General features: G+C 45.2%; 1 protein-coding gene across 1 annotated transcript in view; it reads left to right on the forward strand.

Annotated features, from left to right (window-relative positions):
* Positions 1-447: 447 nt before the first annotated feature.
* The window catches only part of LOC140391771 (interleukin-18 receptor 1-like), a 61559-nt gene continuing 41144 nt past the window's right edge, over positions 448-20862 (forward strand). The window contains exons 1-3 of the mRNA XM_072476633.1: positions 448-561; positions 12919-13002; positions 16881-17154. Of these exons, the coding sequence (XP_072332734.1) occupies positions 546-561; positions 12919-13002; positions 16881-17154 (374 nt within the window). The 5' untranslated portion in view covers positions 448-545. The remainder of the gene's footprint in view (positions 562-12918; positions 13003-16880; positions 17155-20862) is intronic.

Below are 20862 nucleotides of genomic sequence, written 5' to 3' on the forward strand. Positions count from 1 at the left end.
CTCTTTTCAACGGGCCGGTGCTGACTCGATGGGCTGAATGGCCTCCTTGTGCACTGTAAATTCTATGCCTATGACATAGGATCTGCCGCTATGTCCTATCTGTGATATGGCTCAATGGGCCGGGCCTGCCTTCAGGCAGAGAAATGTGCAGAAAAGAAGTCAATATTTCCATGGAAATTATAAATCATTGATTTTGATTGTGAAGTTCGCATTAGTAATGTACCCACATTTATAACAAGCCTATTTTTAAAAAGTCCCAGATACATATGTAATTACAAAAGATAAGCCGGAAACATACAACAGTACTGGAGGTGCTCATTCCAGGATCGGGAAGGACACCTGAGGAGGATGGTGCCGTTTGGGAACACCTTTTTATAGGTTTGGATTTATTGACAGGATGACCTTTGGTCTGGAAGTAATGGAAACCATCTTTTAATAGCATGAAAGTAGTGAAGAGGTGTTGGAAGTTTTTCAGTGATAGGAGAGTGTTATTGACGGTGTCAGTGCTGGGAGGGTGTTACTGGGAGGAGGAAGCTGTTGATATAATGGAAACAGTGGCAGGTGAGATTTCAATTATTAAGATAGCTACTAGGGAGTGTTTATTTTCTTTAAAGCAGTGAAACAGGAAGAGGGTAGTGTATCAGGGCTGGAAAAAAGGTTTTATGAAGCAGACTGGCCGGAAATCATGAAAGAGAATAAACCAATGCGGACCACGGTGAAAGGTTGCAATGAAGCTCTGACATCCCAGGTCCATGAAAACTAATTTCTGCGATGTGTCTGCCTTGCCTCTGACTGCTGAACAGGATTAGTGATGAAAAGGAGATTCCAATTCTGGCTTCCACTCCGAACCGGGGCTGCAGGGTGAATGGCCTATAGCAGTGTCTGTGATCGCGGTTTCCAGATGTGCTCATTCATTGCCGGTGTGATCAATACACATCCGACAACAAACGCCATTCAGGTTTTCGTTTACAGCAATCCGCAAGCAGTCGATTTTCACCGCTAAACCCCGAAAAAAAATCCTTCCCTGACTCATTTCGACTCCCGCTCATTGCAAATGATCTCTGGTAAGTCATTCCGAAAAGTAGCGGCTAACCGAGTGATAGTAAGGTTTAGTTATGAGGAATCGGGAACCCACCTGGGGATCTTTGCCCAGGAGTGAATGAAGCCTGAGTTTCATTTTCATTTCTGTTTCCAGGACCATGTTAATGCGATGCTTTCTGTAGATAAGTTTTGTAAAATAATTGTCTCAGGCAATTGAAAACACAAGAATAACCTTTGCTGCCCAGCAGTTATGACCGGTGCAACTTCTGGATCTGCAGGAGTTTGGAATCCAGCCATTCGCACCAAAGCAATGGGATGGTGCAGGAGGGAGGGTTTCAGATTTCTGGATAATTGGGGCTCATTGTGGGGTCGGTGGGACCTCTACAAACGGGAGGGTCTGCACCTGGACCAGAGGGGTACCGATATCCTGGGGGGGAAATTTGCTGATGCTCTTCGGGAGGGTTTAAACTAGTTCAGCAGGGGCTTGGGAACCTGAATTGTAGCTCCAGTATACAGGAGGTTGAGAGTAGTGAGGTCACGTGTAGGGTTTCAAAGTTGCAGGAGTGTACCGGCAGGCAGGAAGGTGGTTTAAAGTCTGTCTTATTCAATGCCAGGAGCATCCAGAATAAGGTGGGTGAACTTGCGGCATGGGTTGGTACCTGGGACTTCGATGTTGTGGCCATTTCGGAGACATGGATAGAGCAGGGACAGGAATGGTTGTTGCAGGTGCCGGGATTTAGATATTTCAGTAAGCTCAGGGAAGGTGGTAAAAGAGGGGGAGGGGTGGCATTGTTAGTCAAGGACAGTATTACGGTGGCAGAAAAGACGTTTGATGAGGACTCGTCTACTGAGGTAGTATGAGCTGAGGTTTGAAACAGGAAAGGAGAGGTCACCCTGTTAGGGATTTTCTATAGGCCTCCGAAAAGTTCCAGAGATGTAGAGGAGAGGATTGCAAAGATGATTCTGGATAGGAGCGAAAGCAACAGGCTAGTTGTTATGGGGGACTTTAACTTTCCAAATATTGACTGGAAACGCTATAGTTCGAGTACATTAGATGGGTCCGTTTTTGTCCAATGTGTGCAGGAGGGTTTCCTTACACAGTATGTAGATAGGCCAACGAGAGGCGAGGCCATATTGGATTTGGTACTGGATAATGAACCAGGACAGGTGTTAGATTTGGAGGTAGGTGAGCACTTTGGTGATAGTGACCATAATTCGATTACGTTTACTTTAGTGATGTAAAGGGATAGGTATATACCACAGGGCAAGAGTTATATCTGGGGGAAAGGCAATTATGATGCGATGAGGCAAGACTTAGGATGCATCGGATGGAGAGGAAAACTGCAGGGGATGGACGCAATGGAAATGTGGAGCTTGTTCAAGGAACAGCTACTGCGTGTCCTTGATAAGTATGTACCTGTCAGGCAGGGAGGAAGTGGTCGAGTGAGGGAACCGTGGTTTACTAAAGCAGTCGAAACACTTGTCAAGAGGAAGAAGGAGACTTCTGTAAAGATGAGACATGAAGGTTCAGTGAGGGCGCTCGAGAGTTACAAGTTAGCTAGGAAGGACCTGAAGAGAGAGCTAGGAAGAGCCAGGAGGGGACATGAGAAGTCTTTGGCAGGTAGGATCAAGAGTAACCCTAAAGCTTTCTATAGATATGTCAGGAATAAAAGAATGACTAGGGTAAGAGTAGGGCGAGTCAAGGGCAGTAGTGGGAAGTTGTGTTTGGAGTCCGAGGAGATAGGAGAGGTGCTAAATGAATATTTTTCATCAGTATTCACACAGGAAAAGGACAATGTTGTCAAGGAGAATACTGAGATTCAGGCTACTAGACTAGAAGGGCTTGCGGTTCATAAGGAGGAGGTGTTAGCAATTCTGGAAAGTGTGAAAATAGATAAGTCACCTGGGCCGGATGGGATTTATCCTAGGATTCTCTGGGAAGCTAGGGAGGAGATTGCTGAGCCTTTGGCCTTGATCTTTAAGTCATCTTTGTCTACAGGAATAGTGCCAGAAGACTGGAGGATAGCAAATGTTGTCCCCTTGTTCAAGAAGGGGAGTAGAGATAACCCCGGTAACTATAGACCAGTGAGCCTTACTTCTGTTGTGGGAAAAATCTTGGAAAGGTTGCAAAGAGATAGGATGTATAATCATCTGCAAAGGAATAATTTGATTCGAGATAGTCAACACGGTTTTGTGAAGGGTAGGTCGTGCCTCACAAACCTTATAGAGTTCTTTGAGAAGGTGACCAAACAGGTGCATGAGGGTAAACAGGTGGATGTGGTGTATATGGATTTCAGTAAAGCGTTTGATAAGGTTCCCCATGGTAGGCTACTGCAGAAAATACGGAGGCATGGGATTCAGGATGATTTAACAGTTTGGATCAGAAATTGGCTAGCTGGAAGAAGACAAAAGGAGTTGGTTGATGGGAAATGTTCAGACTGGAGTCCAGTTACTAGTGGTGTACCACAAGGATCTGTTTTGGTGCCACTGCTGTTTGTCATTTTTATAAATGACCTGGAGGAGGGCGTAGAAGGATGGGTGAGTAAATTTGCAGATGACACTAAAGTCGGTGGAGTTGTGGACAGTGCGGAAGGATGTTACAAGTTACAGAGGGACATAGATAAGCTGCAGCGCTGGGCTGAGAGGTGGCAAATAGAGTTTAATGCAGAAAAGTGTGAGGTGATTCATTTTGGAAGGAATAACAGGAAGACTGAGTACTGGGCTAATGGTAAGATTCTTGGCAGTGTGGATGAGCAGAGAGATCTCCGTGTCCATGTACATAGATCCCTGAAAGTTGCCACCCAGGTTGAGAGGGTTGTTAAGAAGGTGTACGGTGTGTTAGCTTGTATTGGTAGAGCGATTGAGTTTCGGAGCCATGAGATCATGTTGCAGCTATACAACACTCTTGTGCGGCCGCATTTGGAGTATTGCGTGCAATTCTGGTCGCCGCATTATAGGAAGGATATGGAATCATTGGAAAGGGTGCAGAGGAGATTTACCAGAATGTTGCCTGGTATGGAGGGAAGATCTTATGAGGAGAGGCTGAGGGACTTGAGGCTGTTTTCGTTAGAGAGAAGAAGGTTAAGAGGTGACTTAATTGAAGCATACAAGATGATCAGAGGATTGGATAGGGTGGACAGTGAGAGCCTTTTTCCTCGGATGGTGATGTCTCGCACGAGGGGACATACCTTTAAATTGAGGGGAGATAGATATTAGACAGATGTCAGAGGTAGGTTCTTTACTCAGAGAGTAGTAAGGTCGTGGAATGCCCTGCCTGCAACAGTAGTGGACTCGCCAACACTAAGGACATTCAAATGGTCATTGGATAGACATATGGACAATAAGGGAATAGTGTAGATGGGCTTTAGAGTGGTTTCACAGGTCAGCGCAACATCGAGGGCCGAAGGGCCTGTACTGCGCTGTAATGTTCTATGTTCTATGTTCTAAAGCTCTCACTGGAGCTGCCCATACATTCCAACATGGTTTACTGTGAGCACCTGTCACGGGAAGGTTCAACCTGTCTCTAACTTCCTTACTCAGGAAGGCTGGCTGACACTTGGGAAAAAAAAGTCAGACATTGACTGTCCTGAATTTAGATGGTCAGTAGCTAAGCTATAAAAGGCGAACGCATGAATGAGCCGAGAAGACCATTGCCAATTCGACATCCATAATGGAATTAGGTGATTTTGGCTGATGTGTGGTAAGCCTCACCAAATTGGTCTCAGTGTTCAGTGAGAGAGAGAAAATTAGCGACAGCTCTTTACCTTCAATCACCTGCAGACTCCAGTCATCACTGCTTTACATGATGGCTCTTATCATTAATGGCCTTTGCACTCATAATAATAAGGTAGCATCATGTTATAGAATGTGTACCCTCATATGTTTCGGTTTAAATGTTTGATTCCCATATGCCAGGCTGGCACAGTAGCACAGTGGTTAGCACTGTTGTTTCACAGCTCCAGGGTCCCAGCTTCGATTCCCGGATTGGGTCACTGTCTCTGTGGAGTCTGCACGTTCACTCTGTGTCTGTGTGGGTTTCCTCCGGGTGCTCCGTTTTCTTCCCACAGTCCAAAGATGTGCAGGTTAGGTGGATTGGCCATGCTAAACTGCCCTGTAGTATCCAAAGGTTAGGTGGGGTTGCTGAGTTATGGGGATAGGGTGGAAGTGTGGCCTTAGGTAGGGTGCTGTTTCAGCCGGTGTAGATTCGATGGGCCAAATAGCCTCATTCTGCACTGTAAATTCTATGCTGGAAACAGGCAGAAGCTTTCAGGGGTGTTTGATTAAGATGGTGACTTCAGATTGCATACACATTTTCTTCACAATTTAAAAAAAAACCTGAAAATATGGAATGCCGATTTTATATCAAAATAGTTCACATGATCACATTTATTTGATTATGAAGCACCATTCAAATGTAATGTTCCTTTGTAGTTAAGGGATCCAGTAAAACAAACAAAATACGTTTTGTCATTTGTTTACAAAATCTGCTGTGATATTTTGGTTGTCTGTGTAATTTATTCCATTCCCGTGTATCAGTTCAGGCAAATATATACATGTAGATTGGGTTTTCAGAATACACATGACACTGCATTTCCTTTAACATTTCCAACTCTATCAGAAGAGGCAGTAGATTTGGATTTGTGCATAGTTTTAAGGAGGAGAATATGTTTTATTAATAAATGCAAGAGTTTTTTTTAATCTCATGTCATGAAATTTTGAGAAATATAAATCAAAAATATAATATTTTCATGTTTGAGGTGCTTGCAGCCTGAATGGATGAAAACCAGGCTGGCAGGGTGGATGAGTAATGGCACCGTGATACAGGAGACCATTCAAGCAGGGATAGTTAACAGGGATATAGTGGTGGTAGGGGACAGCAAGTAAAATGAATAGACACTGTCCAAAGAACAATGGACCAAATATTGAGTGGGCTAAGTGGAGTCCAGTGTAACCTGAGAGACATTCTGGTTACTGGTAAAGACCAAAACGAACACCTTTGCAATCTAGATGCCACTCTGCAAAGATTGGAGGACTACAGGTTGAGGGTCAGCAGGAACAAGTGCAATTTCTTCCAGTTTCCAATTGAGTATTTGAGATATGTGATAGATGCCGCAAGCCTTTGCAAATCTCCTTCAAAGGTCAAAGTTAAATACAGAGGCGCCACACCTGTTAACTGATTGCAATCCATTTTAAGATTTTTGAATTACTACAGAAGATTTGTTCAGAATTTGGCGACCGTTTTAAAACTCTTGCATGACCTGCTGTGCCAAAAAAAGTGGAAATGGTCGAACCAGTGCAGCAACATATTTGTGCGTGCCAAGGAGGTGTTGCTCGAATTTGAAGTCCTGACACATTTACTTCTACAGTTCGCATGTGATGCATCTCCCTAGGGTGTTGGAGCGGTGGTGCCGTCGGGTGAAGAGAAACCCATTGCTATTGAGTCCAGAATATTGAGCAAAGCTGAAAGTAAATATGCACAAATCGAAAGAGAAGCCTCAGGAGCTATACTTTGAGTAAAGAGACTCCACCAATTCTAGTATGGAAGGAAGTTCACATTATTGATGGATCATCGTCCATTAATGACAATTTTTGGACCACATACAGGAGTGCTGTCATTGGCAGCAAGCAGAATGCAGAGATGGGCACTTTTTTTGTCTGCTCACACTTATGCCATCAAGTGTTGACAATCAAGTTTTCATTGTAATGCAGATGGGATTTCTCATTTACTGCTGCCAAATAGTTCATCAACAAGTGGTTCGACAGAAGTATCTTCTCCTTTGAACAGATAGACCTTTGAATGGGTTGCTCTCCAAAATGATGGAGGTGATGCTAAGAGGCATGACCTCAGAATCAACACCTGACCTGAAACTATACTCCACGAGAAGCGGCAGTGGCATAGTGGCATTGTCGTTGGACTAGTAATCCAGAGACTAGAGTCATACTCCAGGGACCCGGATTTGAATCCCGCCATGGCGGATGGTGAAATTTGAATTCAATAAAAACTGGAATCAGGGGCGAAATTCTCCCCCAACGGCGGAATGTCCGCCGACTGGCGCCAAAGACGGCGCCAATCAGACGGGCATCGCGCCGGCCCAAAGGTGCGGAATGCTCCGCATCTTTGGCGGCCGAGCCCCAACATTGAGGGGCTAGGCCGACGCCGGAGGGATTTCCGCCCCGCCAGCTGGCGGAAATGGCGTTTGTTGCCCCGCCAGCTGGCGCGGAAATGCGGCGCATGCGCGGGAGCGTCAGAGGCCGCTGCCAGTTTCCCGGCGCATGCGCAGGAGCGTCAGCGGCCGCTGTCAGTTTCCCACGAATGCGCAGTGGGGAGAGTCTCTTCCGCCTCCGCCATGGTGGAGGCTGTAGCGGAGGTGGAAGGGAAAGAGTGCCCCCACGGCACAGGCTCGCCCGCGGATCGGTGGGCCCCGATCGCGGGCCAGGCCACCGTGGGGGCACCCCCCGGGGTCAGATCGCCCCGTGCCCCCCCCCCCCCAGGACCCCGGAGCCCGCCCACGCCGCCTGGTCCCGCCGGTAAAACCAGGTTTGATTTACGTCGGCGGGACAGGCAATTCCTGGGCGGGACTTCGGCCCATCCGGGCCGGGGAATTGACTGGGGGGTCCGGCCAACCGGCGCGGCCCGATTCCCGCCCCCGCCCGGCGGGGGGTCGGAGAATGACGCCCCAGAAGTCTAAAGGCGAACATGAAACCATTGTCGATTGTCGTAAAAAACATCTAGGGTTGAAAATCTGCCGTCTGGCAGACATGTGACTCCAGATCCACAGCACTGTGGTTGACTCTTAAGTGAGCAATAAATGCTGGCCCAGCCAGCAACAACTGCAACCCATGAATGAATTTTTTTAAATTGCCATTATCTGTACAGTCAGGATGTCTTCTTTGGGGGGTCATTCCGCCTACATTGAGAAGATGAGTGTTGGACAGATTACACAAGGGCCATTGTGGAATTGTGAGAATGAAAGAGATAGCAAGGATAGCTATTTCTGGTGGCCTGGATTGGGCGAAGAAATAGAGAAGTCTGGAACATAATCATGTGCAAATGTGCAAAACTTGCCACCGTTAGCGCCGCTGCATCTTTGGGAATGGCCGGAAGAGGCTTGGCATCAAGTTCATGTTGACTACTCAGGATCTTTTGAAGGATACATGCCCCTAGTCACAGTAGTTGCCCGTTCAAAGTGAACAGAAGTCGCCAAATGGCAAATAATTAGCCACATAAGGGTCTCAAACAGGATGAGGATGAGCAGGGCACCCCAGACACAGAAAATTGTTGTCAGGTCAGGGGTGGGCGGAAGAATCACCCCGGAAAATTTTTGGGCTCCATTCCCCTGCCTGCAAATTCTGCCTGATCATTTGTTAATACATGGGAGAATTAATTTGTAGATGTCAATATTTTAATCCCTGTTCATATTAAAGGTGGCATGAAGACACATGGAATATGACATTTGTTCCATTGCTTGACAGTTGAGATACAGTAAAACCACTGGATGGAGAAGTGTCATAGCTGTTCGAAACTTGCTTTGTGTGTGTATATATGTGAAACCACAACTGCAGAAACATTATGCAAATGCCATTAGATTGTTATTTAAATTACTGAGGGCTCAATTTGAAAGACAACCATTTCTAGTATGAGACAGAACCAAATTTGAAAAATGTACCTGAGAAGTTGCGGTTCAGTTAGACAATGCTCTGTTTCAAATAGCTGCAGTTTATTCGGCTTAAAGAATGAGTTTGAATAGCAAGCCTTCGAACAAAATAATGATTGTGATATCATTTTCTAACATTAATAGACTATTTTATTGTTTTTTGTGGTTTTACCAACATATAGTTAACTCCAGCGTTAATCAAACCCATCAAAAGTTTGATTACTGAAGTTTCTGAATTGACAACATACAATTTCTTTGCAGTCTTTTTCACACTTCATTTTCTGCAGCTTTACATAGTTGACAGAAGTGAATTTTTGCACACCTTGACATATTTAGTTTGATTTGCTTTTGAAAAGCAATGACTATATTATCATATTAAAATTGCATTCAATGCATAGCCTTCTACTTTTCCTGTTATCTCTGAAACAGATTCTAAAGTTGTGTTGCTAAAAAGATAATGTTGCTCGTTTTAGCCTTAGTTTATTTGCTCTAATTCTGTCACCTTTGCTCATGAGTCGCCAGGTATCTTTCTGATACCGCCACGTGGTTCAAGTCCAAGTAATGATTAATAATGCAACACACCGCTTAGTAAGAGTTAAATCAACGCTCATTTATTATATACAGCAATTAATACTTATACAATAATTCTACTTCTAGACTACTACCTACCACTAAAAGGCCAATACTTAACTTTTGGAAATGGCCCACCAGGTCAGGGAAATGAATGGTCTTTCGAATTGGTTCTGAGCCTGCGGGATTCAAAAGCTGATACAAGTCGATAGTCAGGAGTGCCTATCTGGTAGCGATCGCTGGAGTAAAACTTACGTTCTCTTGTAGAAGGATCTCGAAGGGTGCAGAGCGGAGAAGAAGGGTCGAGTTGAACTTGGCCCCTATTCTTATAGTCCCCAGGGGCTTCTCGCCTCTCGGGGCGGACCTTGTACCTGGTTCCAAGTGATTGGACTTGGTCCCAATCACTTGGTTCGATATGCTCCAATAATGGGGCGATTCCTTGATCGGGGGGTGGTCGTTTACCTTTCTTTGTGTTAGCCCCTGCTGGCGCCAAAAGGTCTGGGTCGGCTTTCAATTGCTAATTTGTAGCAATTGTTCCCGGGGATGGCTGATTAAAATGCAGATGGCTGGGTTGTTGTGATGTTGATGGCTGCAGGTATCGGTCTGGACTGACTTCCCAGAGGCGAATACACCGTTTTACCTGCAGCTGTCCGTTTGAGTCCTGTTGGCTGATTTTCCCATCAGCCTCTTCGGTTCGTCATTTTAAATCGGGGTTTGGCCATTCTAATCGGGAATCAGCCATTTTACGTGGCTACAAGATTCACATTTTTTTCTTACTGAAAATGTTGAATACCATGGGTAAGGTAAAGTTTTCTACTAGCAAAGTCAAAGACATCCATTCCAGGAGTTATCAGAAAAGTTCTAATGTTTTTCTTATTGACATCTTTAGTCAGGGTTAGTTCTCTCTGACCATCAGCATCAGTCACGAGACAAGGAAGAAAGAGTCATAGAGGCCTACAGCACAGAAAAGGCCCTTCGACCCATCACACCTACGTCGGTCAAAAACAACCACCTATTCTAGTCTCATTTTCCAGAACTTGGCCCATAGCGTTGTTAGCCTTGGCATCGCAAGTGTACATCTAAATGCTTCTTAAATGTTATGAGAGTGTCTGTCTCCACCACCCTTCCAGGCAGTGATTTCCAGACTCCCACCACTTTCTGGGCGAAAAGGGTTTTCTCACATTCCCTCTCAGCCTCCTTCCCCTTACCTTAAATCTATGCCCCCTGATCATTGATCCCTCCACCAAGGGGAAATGTTTCTTCCTGTCTATTCCATGTGTGGCCCCCATAATTTTATCCATCTCCATCATTCCCCTTCAGTCTCCTCTGCTCCAAGGAAAACAACCCCAATCTATCCAATCTTTCTTCATAGCTAAAACTCTCCAGCCCAAACTTGATTCTGGTAAATCTCCTCGGCACCCTTCCCAGTGCTATCACATCCCTCCTATAATCTGGATTCCTGAATTGTACACAATAGTCTAGCTGTGGCCTAACCAACATTTTATACAGTTCCAGAATAACCTCCCTGCTCTTAAACTTTATGTTTCGGCTAATAAACGCAAGTATACCATATGGCTTCTTAACCACTGTTTCCACCTGCTGCCAACTTAAGGGACCAGTGTACATGCACACCAAGGTCCCTCTGATCCTTGGTGCTTCCCAGGGTTCTACTGTTTCATTTCATTTTTCGTTCCATTTCACCATGTATTCCCTTATCCTGTTTATCCTGCTCAAATGCATCACCTCACACTTATCCAGATATAATTCCATGTGCCACTGATCAGCCCATCTGACCAGCCCGTCTATATCTTCCTGTAATCAAAGGCTATCTTCCTCACTATTTACCATCTCACCAATTTTTATATCATCCGCAAACTTACTGATCAACCCTCCTACATTCAAGTCTCATCATTTCTATAAATGTTTCACTTGTGGTACCCCACTGGACACATGCTTCCAGTCAGAAAATCACCCCTCGCTCATCACCCTCTGCTTCCTGCCACTCAGCCAATTCTGGATCAAATATGCCAAATTCCTCTGGATTCCATCAGCTCTTACCTTCACTATCAGGCTCCATGTGAGACCTTTTCAAAAGCCTTGCAGAAGTCCAAGTAGACGACATCAAATACATTGCCCTCATCTACCATGCTGACTGTTCCTGATTAATCCCTGCCTCTCCAAATGCAGATTAATTCTGTCCCTCAGAATTGCTTCCAGTAGTTTCCCCACCACTGAGGTTAGACTGACTGGCCTGTAGTTTCCTGGTTCATCCCTTCCTCGCTTCTTGGTACCACATTGGCTATCCTCCAGTTATAAAGGGCTCCACTGTAAATTTTACTGTTTTCTGAATGGTTTACAAAAGATTGATGGTTGAAAAATTAATACATCATGATCTGCATGTACAATAAAGGTTACAGCTGTATAATATCATTCAAGAGCTTCAGTCAAAAAAAAGAGGTGAAGGACCGAATAAGCATTTTTCAAACAAATCTAATTATCACCACTGAAGCACATGCTCATTATGATTTAATAACAATGAAACAGTTGGACAGCTATTGCTGGAAAATGATATTATTCTTTAGCTAGTTATCACATTAACAATTAGTAAAAGTCAACATATGCACCTTTGTGAAGACTAACAATATCGACCCCATTAAAAGTCACATACAGAATTATTTGCCGTGGTTAGCACTGTTGCCGCACAGCTCCAGGACCTGGGTTCAATTTCCATCTTGAGTGACTGTCTGTGTGGAGTTTACACTTCCTCCCTGTGACTGCGTGGGTTTCCTCCAATAGTCCAAAGGTGTGCAGGTTAGGTGAATTGGCCATGCTAAATTGCCCCTCAGTGTCCAAAAGGTTAGGTCGGGTTACTGGGTTTACGGGGTAGGGTGGAGGAGTGGGCTTAAATAGGGTGCTCTTTCCAAGGACCGGTGCAGAGTCGCTGGGCTGAATGGCTTCCTTCTGCACTGTAAATTCTATGAAGTGGTCCGATCCATGATCCCAAGTGGAGAGTCTGATTATATGGTGGGGAGGTCAGTTCCTGGTTTGCAGAGAAGGAGTGGGGTTTGTAGTGGGGAGCAGGGGTCTGGAGAGGGAGGCACATGGAGTAAGGTCTGATGATGAGGACAGGACCTAGGGTCTGAAGTAAGGTGTTCCTAGGAATCAAGGCTGTCTTTCCTACAACTGCCGTCCCCAGGTCCAGGAAGTCCAACAACCATAGCTAATTCTGCAAAGCAGATTAAATCCAAAAGATTTTAGGTCTCATTATCTCATCTCCTGCAGCTTAATCTATCTGAGTATAAAGAGGTAATCACAGGTTGGATTCAACTTCCAGTGGGTTTGCAAAGATGATAGCAGAGGTCTTTAAAATTAAGAAAGGGTTTGATAGGATAAACATAGAGAAAACATTTCCATATTTGGCAGGGGGGGGGGGGGGGGGGGGGTTGGGGAGAAGGGAGAGGGAGTCCAAAACTTGGGTCATAAATAATAGATAGTCACTAATAAATCACAAATTCAGGAGAAGGGTCTTTACAAATTGGACTAAATGGTTGAACATAAAGTCTATGTTGGTTTATGTATATAAATAACTGTTCTAAATGTTACTATCTTTCTTTGTACAGTTTTTTCTAACATTAACAAAATGCCATTTCAGTGGTGAAACCTAACCAGAAGGTGATAATGGACATGGAGTATTTGAAACTGATAACATTCATTTGTTTTCTGGGAACAATTCAAGGTAAGTAAAACAGTGGGCTTCCGAAAGACCATGGGCTCGATTCTCCGCCCCACCACGCAACATTTCTATTTCACCCCGCCGGCGGGATGCTCCGTTATGCTGGCTGGTCAATGGGGTTTCCCATTGTGGGGCAGCCCCACGCCGTCGGGAAACCCTCGAGCTGCTGGCAAAATGGAACATCCTGCCAACGGAGAATCCAGCCCAATTATTTCTGCTGCAATGGTTTAAAATACTTTCTCAGTGCTGACATGAAAAAAAAAAATTCCAATGAGTTCTAACTGAACTAAATTCATGATTTCACCTGGCATTTAGTAAAATCCTCAGTTTTCCCATTATAGTGCATGAAATTAGAAAATAGTCATCTGTATTCTGTAGTCAATATCTGATGCAATGAATAATTTTTTAATGCCTTACGAAATGCAGGTGAAGAAATGGATGATGAGCAGATGTTTCAAGAGTGGTTTAGAGAGGTTTAAGACGTAGTCAAAGAGATAGGAACATAGGAACATAGAATTAGGAGCAGAAGTAGGCAATTCAGTCCTTCGAGCCTGATCCGCCATTCAATCAGATCATGGCTGATCTCTTCCTGGTCTCAAATCCACCTCTCACCTGTGCCCATACCCCTTTAACCCATTGTTCAAAATCAAAAATATATTTATCTCTTTCTTGAAACTATATAATGACTCAGATTCCACCACACTTTGGAGTAGCAAGTTCCACAAATTCACCACCATCTGCGAGAAGTAGTTCCTCCTCATCTAAGTTCTAAATCCACCGCCTCTCAGTCTATATGGGGTTTGAAGAGATCTTTTGAAAGTGTGGAAATAACTGAGCAGGAGCTAGTATATGATAACTTGTAGACAGCAGAACTTTGGAGTTGGAATTGAGGGAACTAATAAGGAGACCAGCGGAGAAATCTGCTTGGAGATGACAAATGTTTCAAAACCATTGTGAATGAGGTATGGATGCATTAACTTTTCAGAGGTCAATAATCAGTTATAGAAATTAGAAAATAGACCAAAATATACCTTGGGTTTAGGCAAAAACTGGAAAGGACCAATAAGCAACAAACCAGTATTTAGTCGTTGAGCAGTAACTAGTGGGGTGCCACTGGGATCGGTACTGGGACCCCAGTTATTCACAGTATATATTAGTGATTTGGATGAGGGAACAAAATGTAACATCTCAAAGTTTGCAGATGATACCAAATTGGGTGGGAGGGTGAACTGTGACGAGGATGCAGGGATCCTACCTCAAGATCTGGGCAGGTTGGGCGAGTGGGCAAATCAATGGCAGATGCAGTATAATTTGGATAAGTGTGACGTTATCCACTTTGGAAGCAAAGACAGGAAGGCAGATTACTACCTGAATGATTGTAAATTGGGAGAGGGGAGTGTGCAGCGGGACCTGGGTGTCCTTATGCACCATTCGCTGAAGGTAAGCATGCACGTGCAGCAGGCGGTAAAGAAGGCTAATGGTATGTTGGCCTTCATTGCAAGAGGTTTCGAGTATAGAAGCAGGGATGTGTTGCTGCAATTCTACAGGGCCTTGGTGAGGCCACACCTGGAGTATTGTGTGCAGTTTTGGTCTGCTTCTCTGAGGAAGGATGTTCTTGCTCTCGAGGGAGTGCAGCGAAGATTTACCAGACTGATTCCAGGGATGGCGGGACTGTCATAAAAGGAGAGATTGACTAGGTTTGGATTGTTCTCGCTGGAGTTCAGAAGAATGAGGGGGGATCTCATAGAGACATATAAAATTTTAACGGGACTAGACAGGGTAGATGCAGGGAAGGTGTTACCAATGATGGGTGTGTCCAGAACCAGGGCTCACAGCCTGAGGATTCAGGGTAAACCATTTCGGACAGAGATAAGGAGACATTTCTTCACACAAAGAGTGGTGAGCCTGTGGAATTCATTACCACAGGAAGTAGTTGATGCTAAAACTTTGAATATATTCAAGAGGCGGCTGGATATAGCACTTGGGGAGAATGGAATCAAAGGCTATGGGGAGAAAGCAGGATTAGGCTATTGAGTTGGATGATCAGCCATGATCATGATGAATGACGGAGTAGGCTCGAAGGGCCAAAAGGCCTCCCCCTGCTCCTGTCTTCTATGTATCTATGAGCCATTTAAGTAGCACATGTTTATCTGTTAGCATCATGAGTTGTTGAGGAGTTTATAACATGCTGGGTAAAGAGCTGGGGTAGCCCAATTCCAAAAAAGGATCCTCGAACAAGTGTAGATTCCTTATTATTTACAATAATGAACTTCCTAAATCATTCAAATGTGTACTTTAGATGCCTATAGTAGAGATTCAATCTGAAATGGGGACTTCCATTACGTATCATGATGGATGCTTAGGTGCCAGTGAATTTCTAGGCCTTACATTGCAATAATAGTCCATTCAGAATTCATTTACAATATAACCCACATTTCCTGATGCTCACCACACTTATCTAGTGACATTTTTAAAATTTTACGGGATGTGGGCATTGTTGGCTAGGCCAGCATTTATTGCCCATCCCTAATTGCCCTTGAAAAAGTGATGGCCTTCTTGAACCACTGCAATCCATGTGGTGTAGGTACTTTAACAGTGCTGTTAGGGAGGGATTTCCAGGATTTTGACCCAGCGACAGCGAAGGAACGGTAATATATTTCCAAGTGAGGATGTTGTGTGGCTTGGAGGGGAACTTGACTGTGGCGGGGTTCCCATGTGTCTGCTGCCCTTGTCTTTCTAAGTGTTAGAGTTTGCAGGTGTGGAAGGTACTGTTGAAGGAGCCTTGATGAGTTACTGCAGTGCATTTTGTAGATGTTACACATTGCAGCTCCTGTGCGTTGGTGGTGGAGGAAGTGATTGTTTAAGGTTAGTGCCAATCAAGCGGGTTGCTTTATCTAGGTGGTGTCGAGCGTCTTGAGTGTTGTTGGTACTGCACTCATCCAGGCAAGTGGAGAGTATTTCATCATACTCTTGACATGGGATTTGTAGATGGTGGACAGACTTTTGGAATCAGGAGGTGAGTTGGCATAGAATACCCAGTCTCTGACCTTCCCTTGTAGCCGCAGTCTTTATATGGCTATTCCAGTTCAATTTGTATCAATGGTAACCTCCAGTATATTGGTAGTGGCAGATTCAGTGATGGTAATGCTACTGAAAATCATGGGGAGATGATTAGATTCTCTCTTGTTGGATATGGCCTTTGTCTGGCACTTATGTGACCTGAATGTCACTTGCCATTTATCACGCCAAGCCTGACTGTTGTCCAGGTCTTGCTGCAGATGAATACAGACTTCTTCAGTATCTGAGGAGTGGCAAATGGTGTTGAACGTTGTATCTTCATCGGCGAACATCTCCAAGCTTGACTTTATGCTGGAGAGAAGGTCAATATAGCTATACTGATCAGGATGGTCCAGGAACATTCAACTGATCTAATTTGGAGCAGCAGTAGGGAAACTATAATTGATCTTAAAGAGGGAAGTATACCTTCCTGTTGCTAATCACATCCAGTCACTCCTGCTAGAAGGGCCCACATAGATATCAAATGAGGTATTCGTTGAACTTGGCTGCAATGCCCCTATGGTCAAATAGTATTTGGACACTCAGTAAAGTAAATTGGTGTCTGTGGAACACAACTACAGTAAAGAACAATTACCTTTTGGAGGAAATTTACATAAAAAGAAAATACATCTGTGTTATGATATATTTTGCCTTCATCATAGTCAAAATAACCATTGAATGGAATATCTTTGACTGGCATAATCACACAATAAGAAGTATAAAGAGTGAATCTGTATAAACAAGGATCTATATGCTGCTCATAGCACTTTACTCATACCACTTTACTGTCATTTCCCACGGAAACTTTCTACTTTTGATTTTAGGAGATCTGATTAAATGTCCTTCTTATGGGTCGAAAACAATAGCTCTTGAAGGGGAACATGTGCGTATACGCTGTAAACTGTGCAATGCTTCCACTCCACTTGTCCTGGGTGACCTTCGAACAAATGGATTTCGCATCAACTGGTTCAAAGACATTTCCAACGGTGATTATATGGAGCTTTTAGGAAAAACAGGCCGAATAACATTTGAAGGAACTTCATTAGGATTTTGGCCTGCATTCGTGAATGACACTGGAAGATATTCTTGTTCTGTCTCGTAAGTAGCAAAGAGAATAATTACCCACACCAGCACTAAAATTGTCCACCCAGGAACCTGTTGGATCAGCTTATGTCAGATAACTCGAGCAGAATTTGGCAGGTGTTATGTCCACTGGAGGTTCGATTATTATGCAATGCAGCGCAGTGTTTTTGAGTGGGCACCAGGGACTTTGGAATCAGATTCTCAAACAGGCAGGTGCTTCACAGCGTGACCGTGGCTGCAGTTGAACCTCGGCAGGCAGAGAGGGCCTTTTAAGCCTGCCTGCAGTGCTGACTCCCCGATCCATTGCCAGGAGGTTGCACTGTCTCATCTCCCTCCCCATGCAGGGAATTTGGAGGCCTATGGGAAAATTTGAGTCGGCCTCTGACAATAGGCCTTAATAGGCATTTTAAATTGCTGCTGCCCCCACCCTCTCCCCATGCCGTCTCTGCAAAAAGGCCTGTAAGCAAGATGGAACTGGGGAACTGGCACATTGACTGGACAATCTCAGAAGGTCTGGCAACATCTGTGGAGAGAGACGGGATTAACGTTTCAAGTCTGGATGACTCGTTATCAAAGCTTCGGCAAAGAGTCATCCAGACTCAAAACATTAGCTCCCTTCCCTCTCCACAGAGGTTGTCAGACCTGCTGAGATTGTCCGATATTTTCTGTTTGTGTTTCAGATTCCAGTATCCACAGTAATTTACTTTTAACTTTATGGCACATTGGTTGGCAGTGTAAAAGTCTGCACCCGTCTGCCCGGGGCCCGCCCTGATTGATGGCTAAAGGCTATATGCTGGCTTCGATGAAAAAATGATCACCTGCATTGATCTTTGAGATTGTCAACCCATCTTTTGCAAGTCCATATAGAGTAAAAGGATTATTGTTAATAAGCAGAATGTTGCAATATCAGATTGCCCCGGGTGACCACTGTGTAATTCTTGAAGAAGAGGCTGCCAGTGGGGGGTGGCACTATTGCTCAGAAATCCCACAGGGGGACCCGTCCTCACAAGCGATTTCATCCCTGTATTGCATATAGGGCCTAATATGATCCAACTTCTCAAAATGCCAGCCTTTAAGAACCAGCCTCTTGACAACACAGGGTCTCTGTTGGTCCATGCTTTAATGTGGGCAGTGAAGTAGATAAGGTATCAAGAAAATTTAGAGCCAGGACGATCTCCTGCGGAGTGGGAGGTTCAAAATGTGTTTGTGGTAATCGAAGCCTGCTCAAAGCAACCACATTTGATATGTTGCTTCCTGGTCTATGCTGAAAGGTGTACAAATATGCAGCCAAGAGCAGTGCCCATCTTTGAAACTGGGCTGAAGCTATTGGTGGGACAGACTTATCTTCACAAAAAGTCCTAAGTAATGGTTTATGGTCCGAGATGATTGTAAAATGGTGACTGTCAATTTGCACAAGGTTATGTTTATGGGCCACAAACAATAAGTAATATTATTTTTTGTTTCTCTTCTGCCGTGATTTCATTGGCAGTGAAAAAGTATCTAAGTCTTGGCCCCAACGTTTGACCTCCGGATCAAACAGATCAATTTTTCCAATTAGTGGCATCGCTATTCACTGCAGACCATCTTTTACCTTTTAGTATTCTGAGAGGCTCTCTTCCAAAAATAGGTGGATTGGGCACATTTGGGAATGGGAAACGTTTAAAGCTTTTTCACTGTCCAACCTGCTCACTTCCTTACTCAGCAGGCAAGTTGGACATTGGAAACTTTTAAGGAGTCTGCCTCCAATTTAACAGCATTTTTATTTGTAATACGTGGAGGTCAGGATTCCTGGATCTCAGGAATCACAACAGTTAAAAAGAAGCAAGAATGGCAAGATCCATGAGGTGAGTGTCATTATTGCACCAGGAGGAGCAGGAGTGTGATTCCTCCAGTCCCAACAAGCTTACCACCACAAGACTGGATCCCCACTTCCCATCCCCTCTGCCAGTCCAACTTTCCCCGATGTCCAACCTGGGCTCTCCTGCCACCCACCACCTTGATGTCAATCTGTGGCTGTCGGGTTGGAAACCTTTTTCTTTAAATGGAAAGATGGTCTGTTGTTAATTTCTGCAGGAACCCCAGCAAACCTAGACGTCTGGGTTACCTATGCCAAGGTCTTGCGCCTGCCCTCTCTGCTCGCCCCCACCCCTAGCCCCACCACCTTGCTATTTTATTCTAGACCCTGAGTACCTATCGAAGCCACCATTCCTGAGTTCAAGCTGTTTTACAGTATTATATGAAAAGAAAGAAAGGCAGAACGAAATACTAAAAATATTTTCAAGCAACGAAGGTTGAATGCCCACTGGAAACCACCAACTGTGGTTGACTGAGCTCTCAACCATGTCCAATCCATCTCCCGCACCTCTTCTCTCACTGCTTCCCCTCCCTTCCAGAACCAAGGTAGGGTCCTTTTGTCCTCACTTTTCACCCCACCAGCCTCCTCATTCAAAAGATCATCCTCCTCCAATTCTGCCAACTCCAGCATGATGCCACTACCAAACACATCTTCCCCTCACTCCCACTGTCAGCAGTCCACAAGGACCCTTCTCTCCGGGATATCCTGGACCAATCCTCTGTCACACCCAATACCTCACTCTTTCCCCACAGCACCTTCCCATGCAATCACAGAAGGTGCAATACCTGCCCCTTTGCCTCCTCTCTGCTCACCATCCCATGGCCTAAATATTCATTTAAAGTGAGACAGCGCTTCACGTGCTCCTCCTTCAATCTGGTCTATTGCATTTGCTGCTCCCAATGCCGTCGACTCTACATTGGAGAGACTAAACGCAGACTGGGTGACTGCTTTGCAGAAGATCTTCAGTCCGTCCGCAAGCGGAACCTAGACCTTCCTGTCACTTGCTCTTTCAACTCACCATCCTACTCTCAGGTCCAGGGTGGCACGGTGGTGCAGTGGTTAGCACTGCTGCCTCATGGCGCTGATTCCGGCCCAAGTCACAGGAGCTCCCCGTGTTTGTGTGGGTTTCACCTCCATAACCCAAAGATGTGCAGGTTAGGTGGATTGGCCATGCTAAATTGCCCCTGAATTGGAAAAAAAGAATTGGGCACTTTAAATGTATTATTTTTAAATGGCCACATGTCCATCCTTCACCTGCTGCCATGTTCCAGTGAAGCCCAGTGCAAACTGGAAGATCAGCTTCCAATTAGGCACATTACAACCTTCTGGACTTAACATTTAGGTCAACAATTCAGACTTTGAAATCTCTCCTCCACCTTCACCCCATTTTTATTTCTATCAATTCATTTTCATTTCTTCCATTGATTTGTTTTTGCCTCACCATTGTCTCTTCTCCCCACACTCCACTCCACTAGGGACATCTGGGGCGGGATTCTCCTTCCCCCCGCTGGGTCGGAGAATCGCCGGGGGACGGCGTGAATCCCGCCCCCGCCAGCTGCCGAATTCTCCGGCGCTGGGGATTTGGGGGGGGCGGGAATCGCGCCGCGCTGGTCAGGGCTGCCAGCAGCGGTCCCCCCAGTGATTCTCCGGCCCGCGATGGGCCAAGTCGCTGCCTGTTTTCGGCCGGTCCCGCCAGCGTATGTTACGACGGGTACTTACTGGTGGGACCTAGCTCCGCGGGCGGCCTCCGGAGTCCTCGGGGGTGCGCAGGGGGATCTGGCCCCGGGGGGTGCCCCCAGGGTGGCCTGGCCCATGATCGGAGCCCACCGATCCACGGGCAGGCCTGTGCCGTGGAGGCACTCTATTCC

Source organism: Scyliorhinus torazame, chromosome 15 (genome assembly GCF_047496885.1).
Source record: "Scyliorhinus torazame isolate Kashiwa2021f chromosome 15, sScyTor2.1, whole genome shotgun sequence".
Lineage (NCBI taxonomy): Eukaryota > Metazoa > Chordata > Chondrichthyes > Carcharhiniformes > Scyliorhinidae > Scyliorhinus > Scyliorhinus torazame.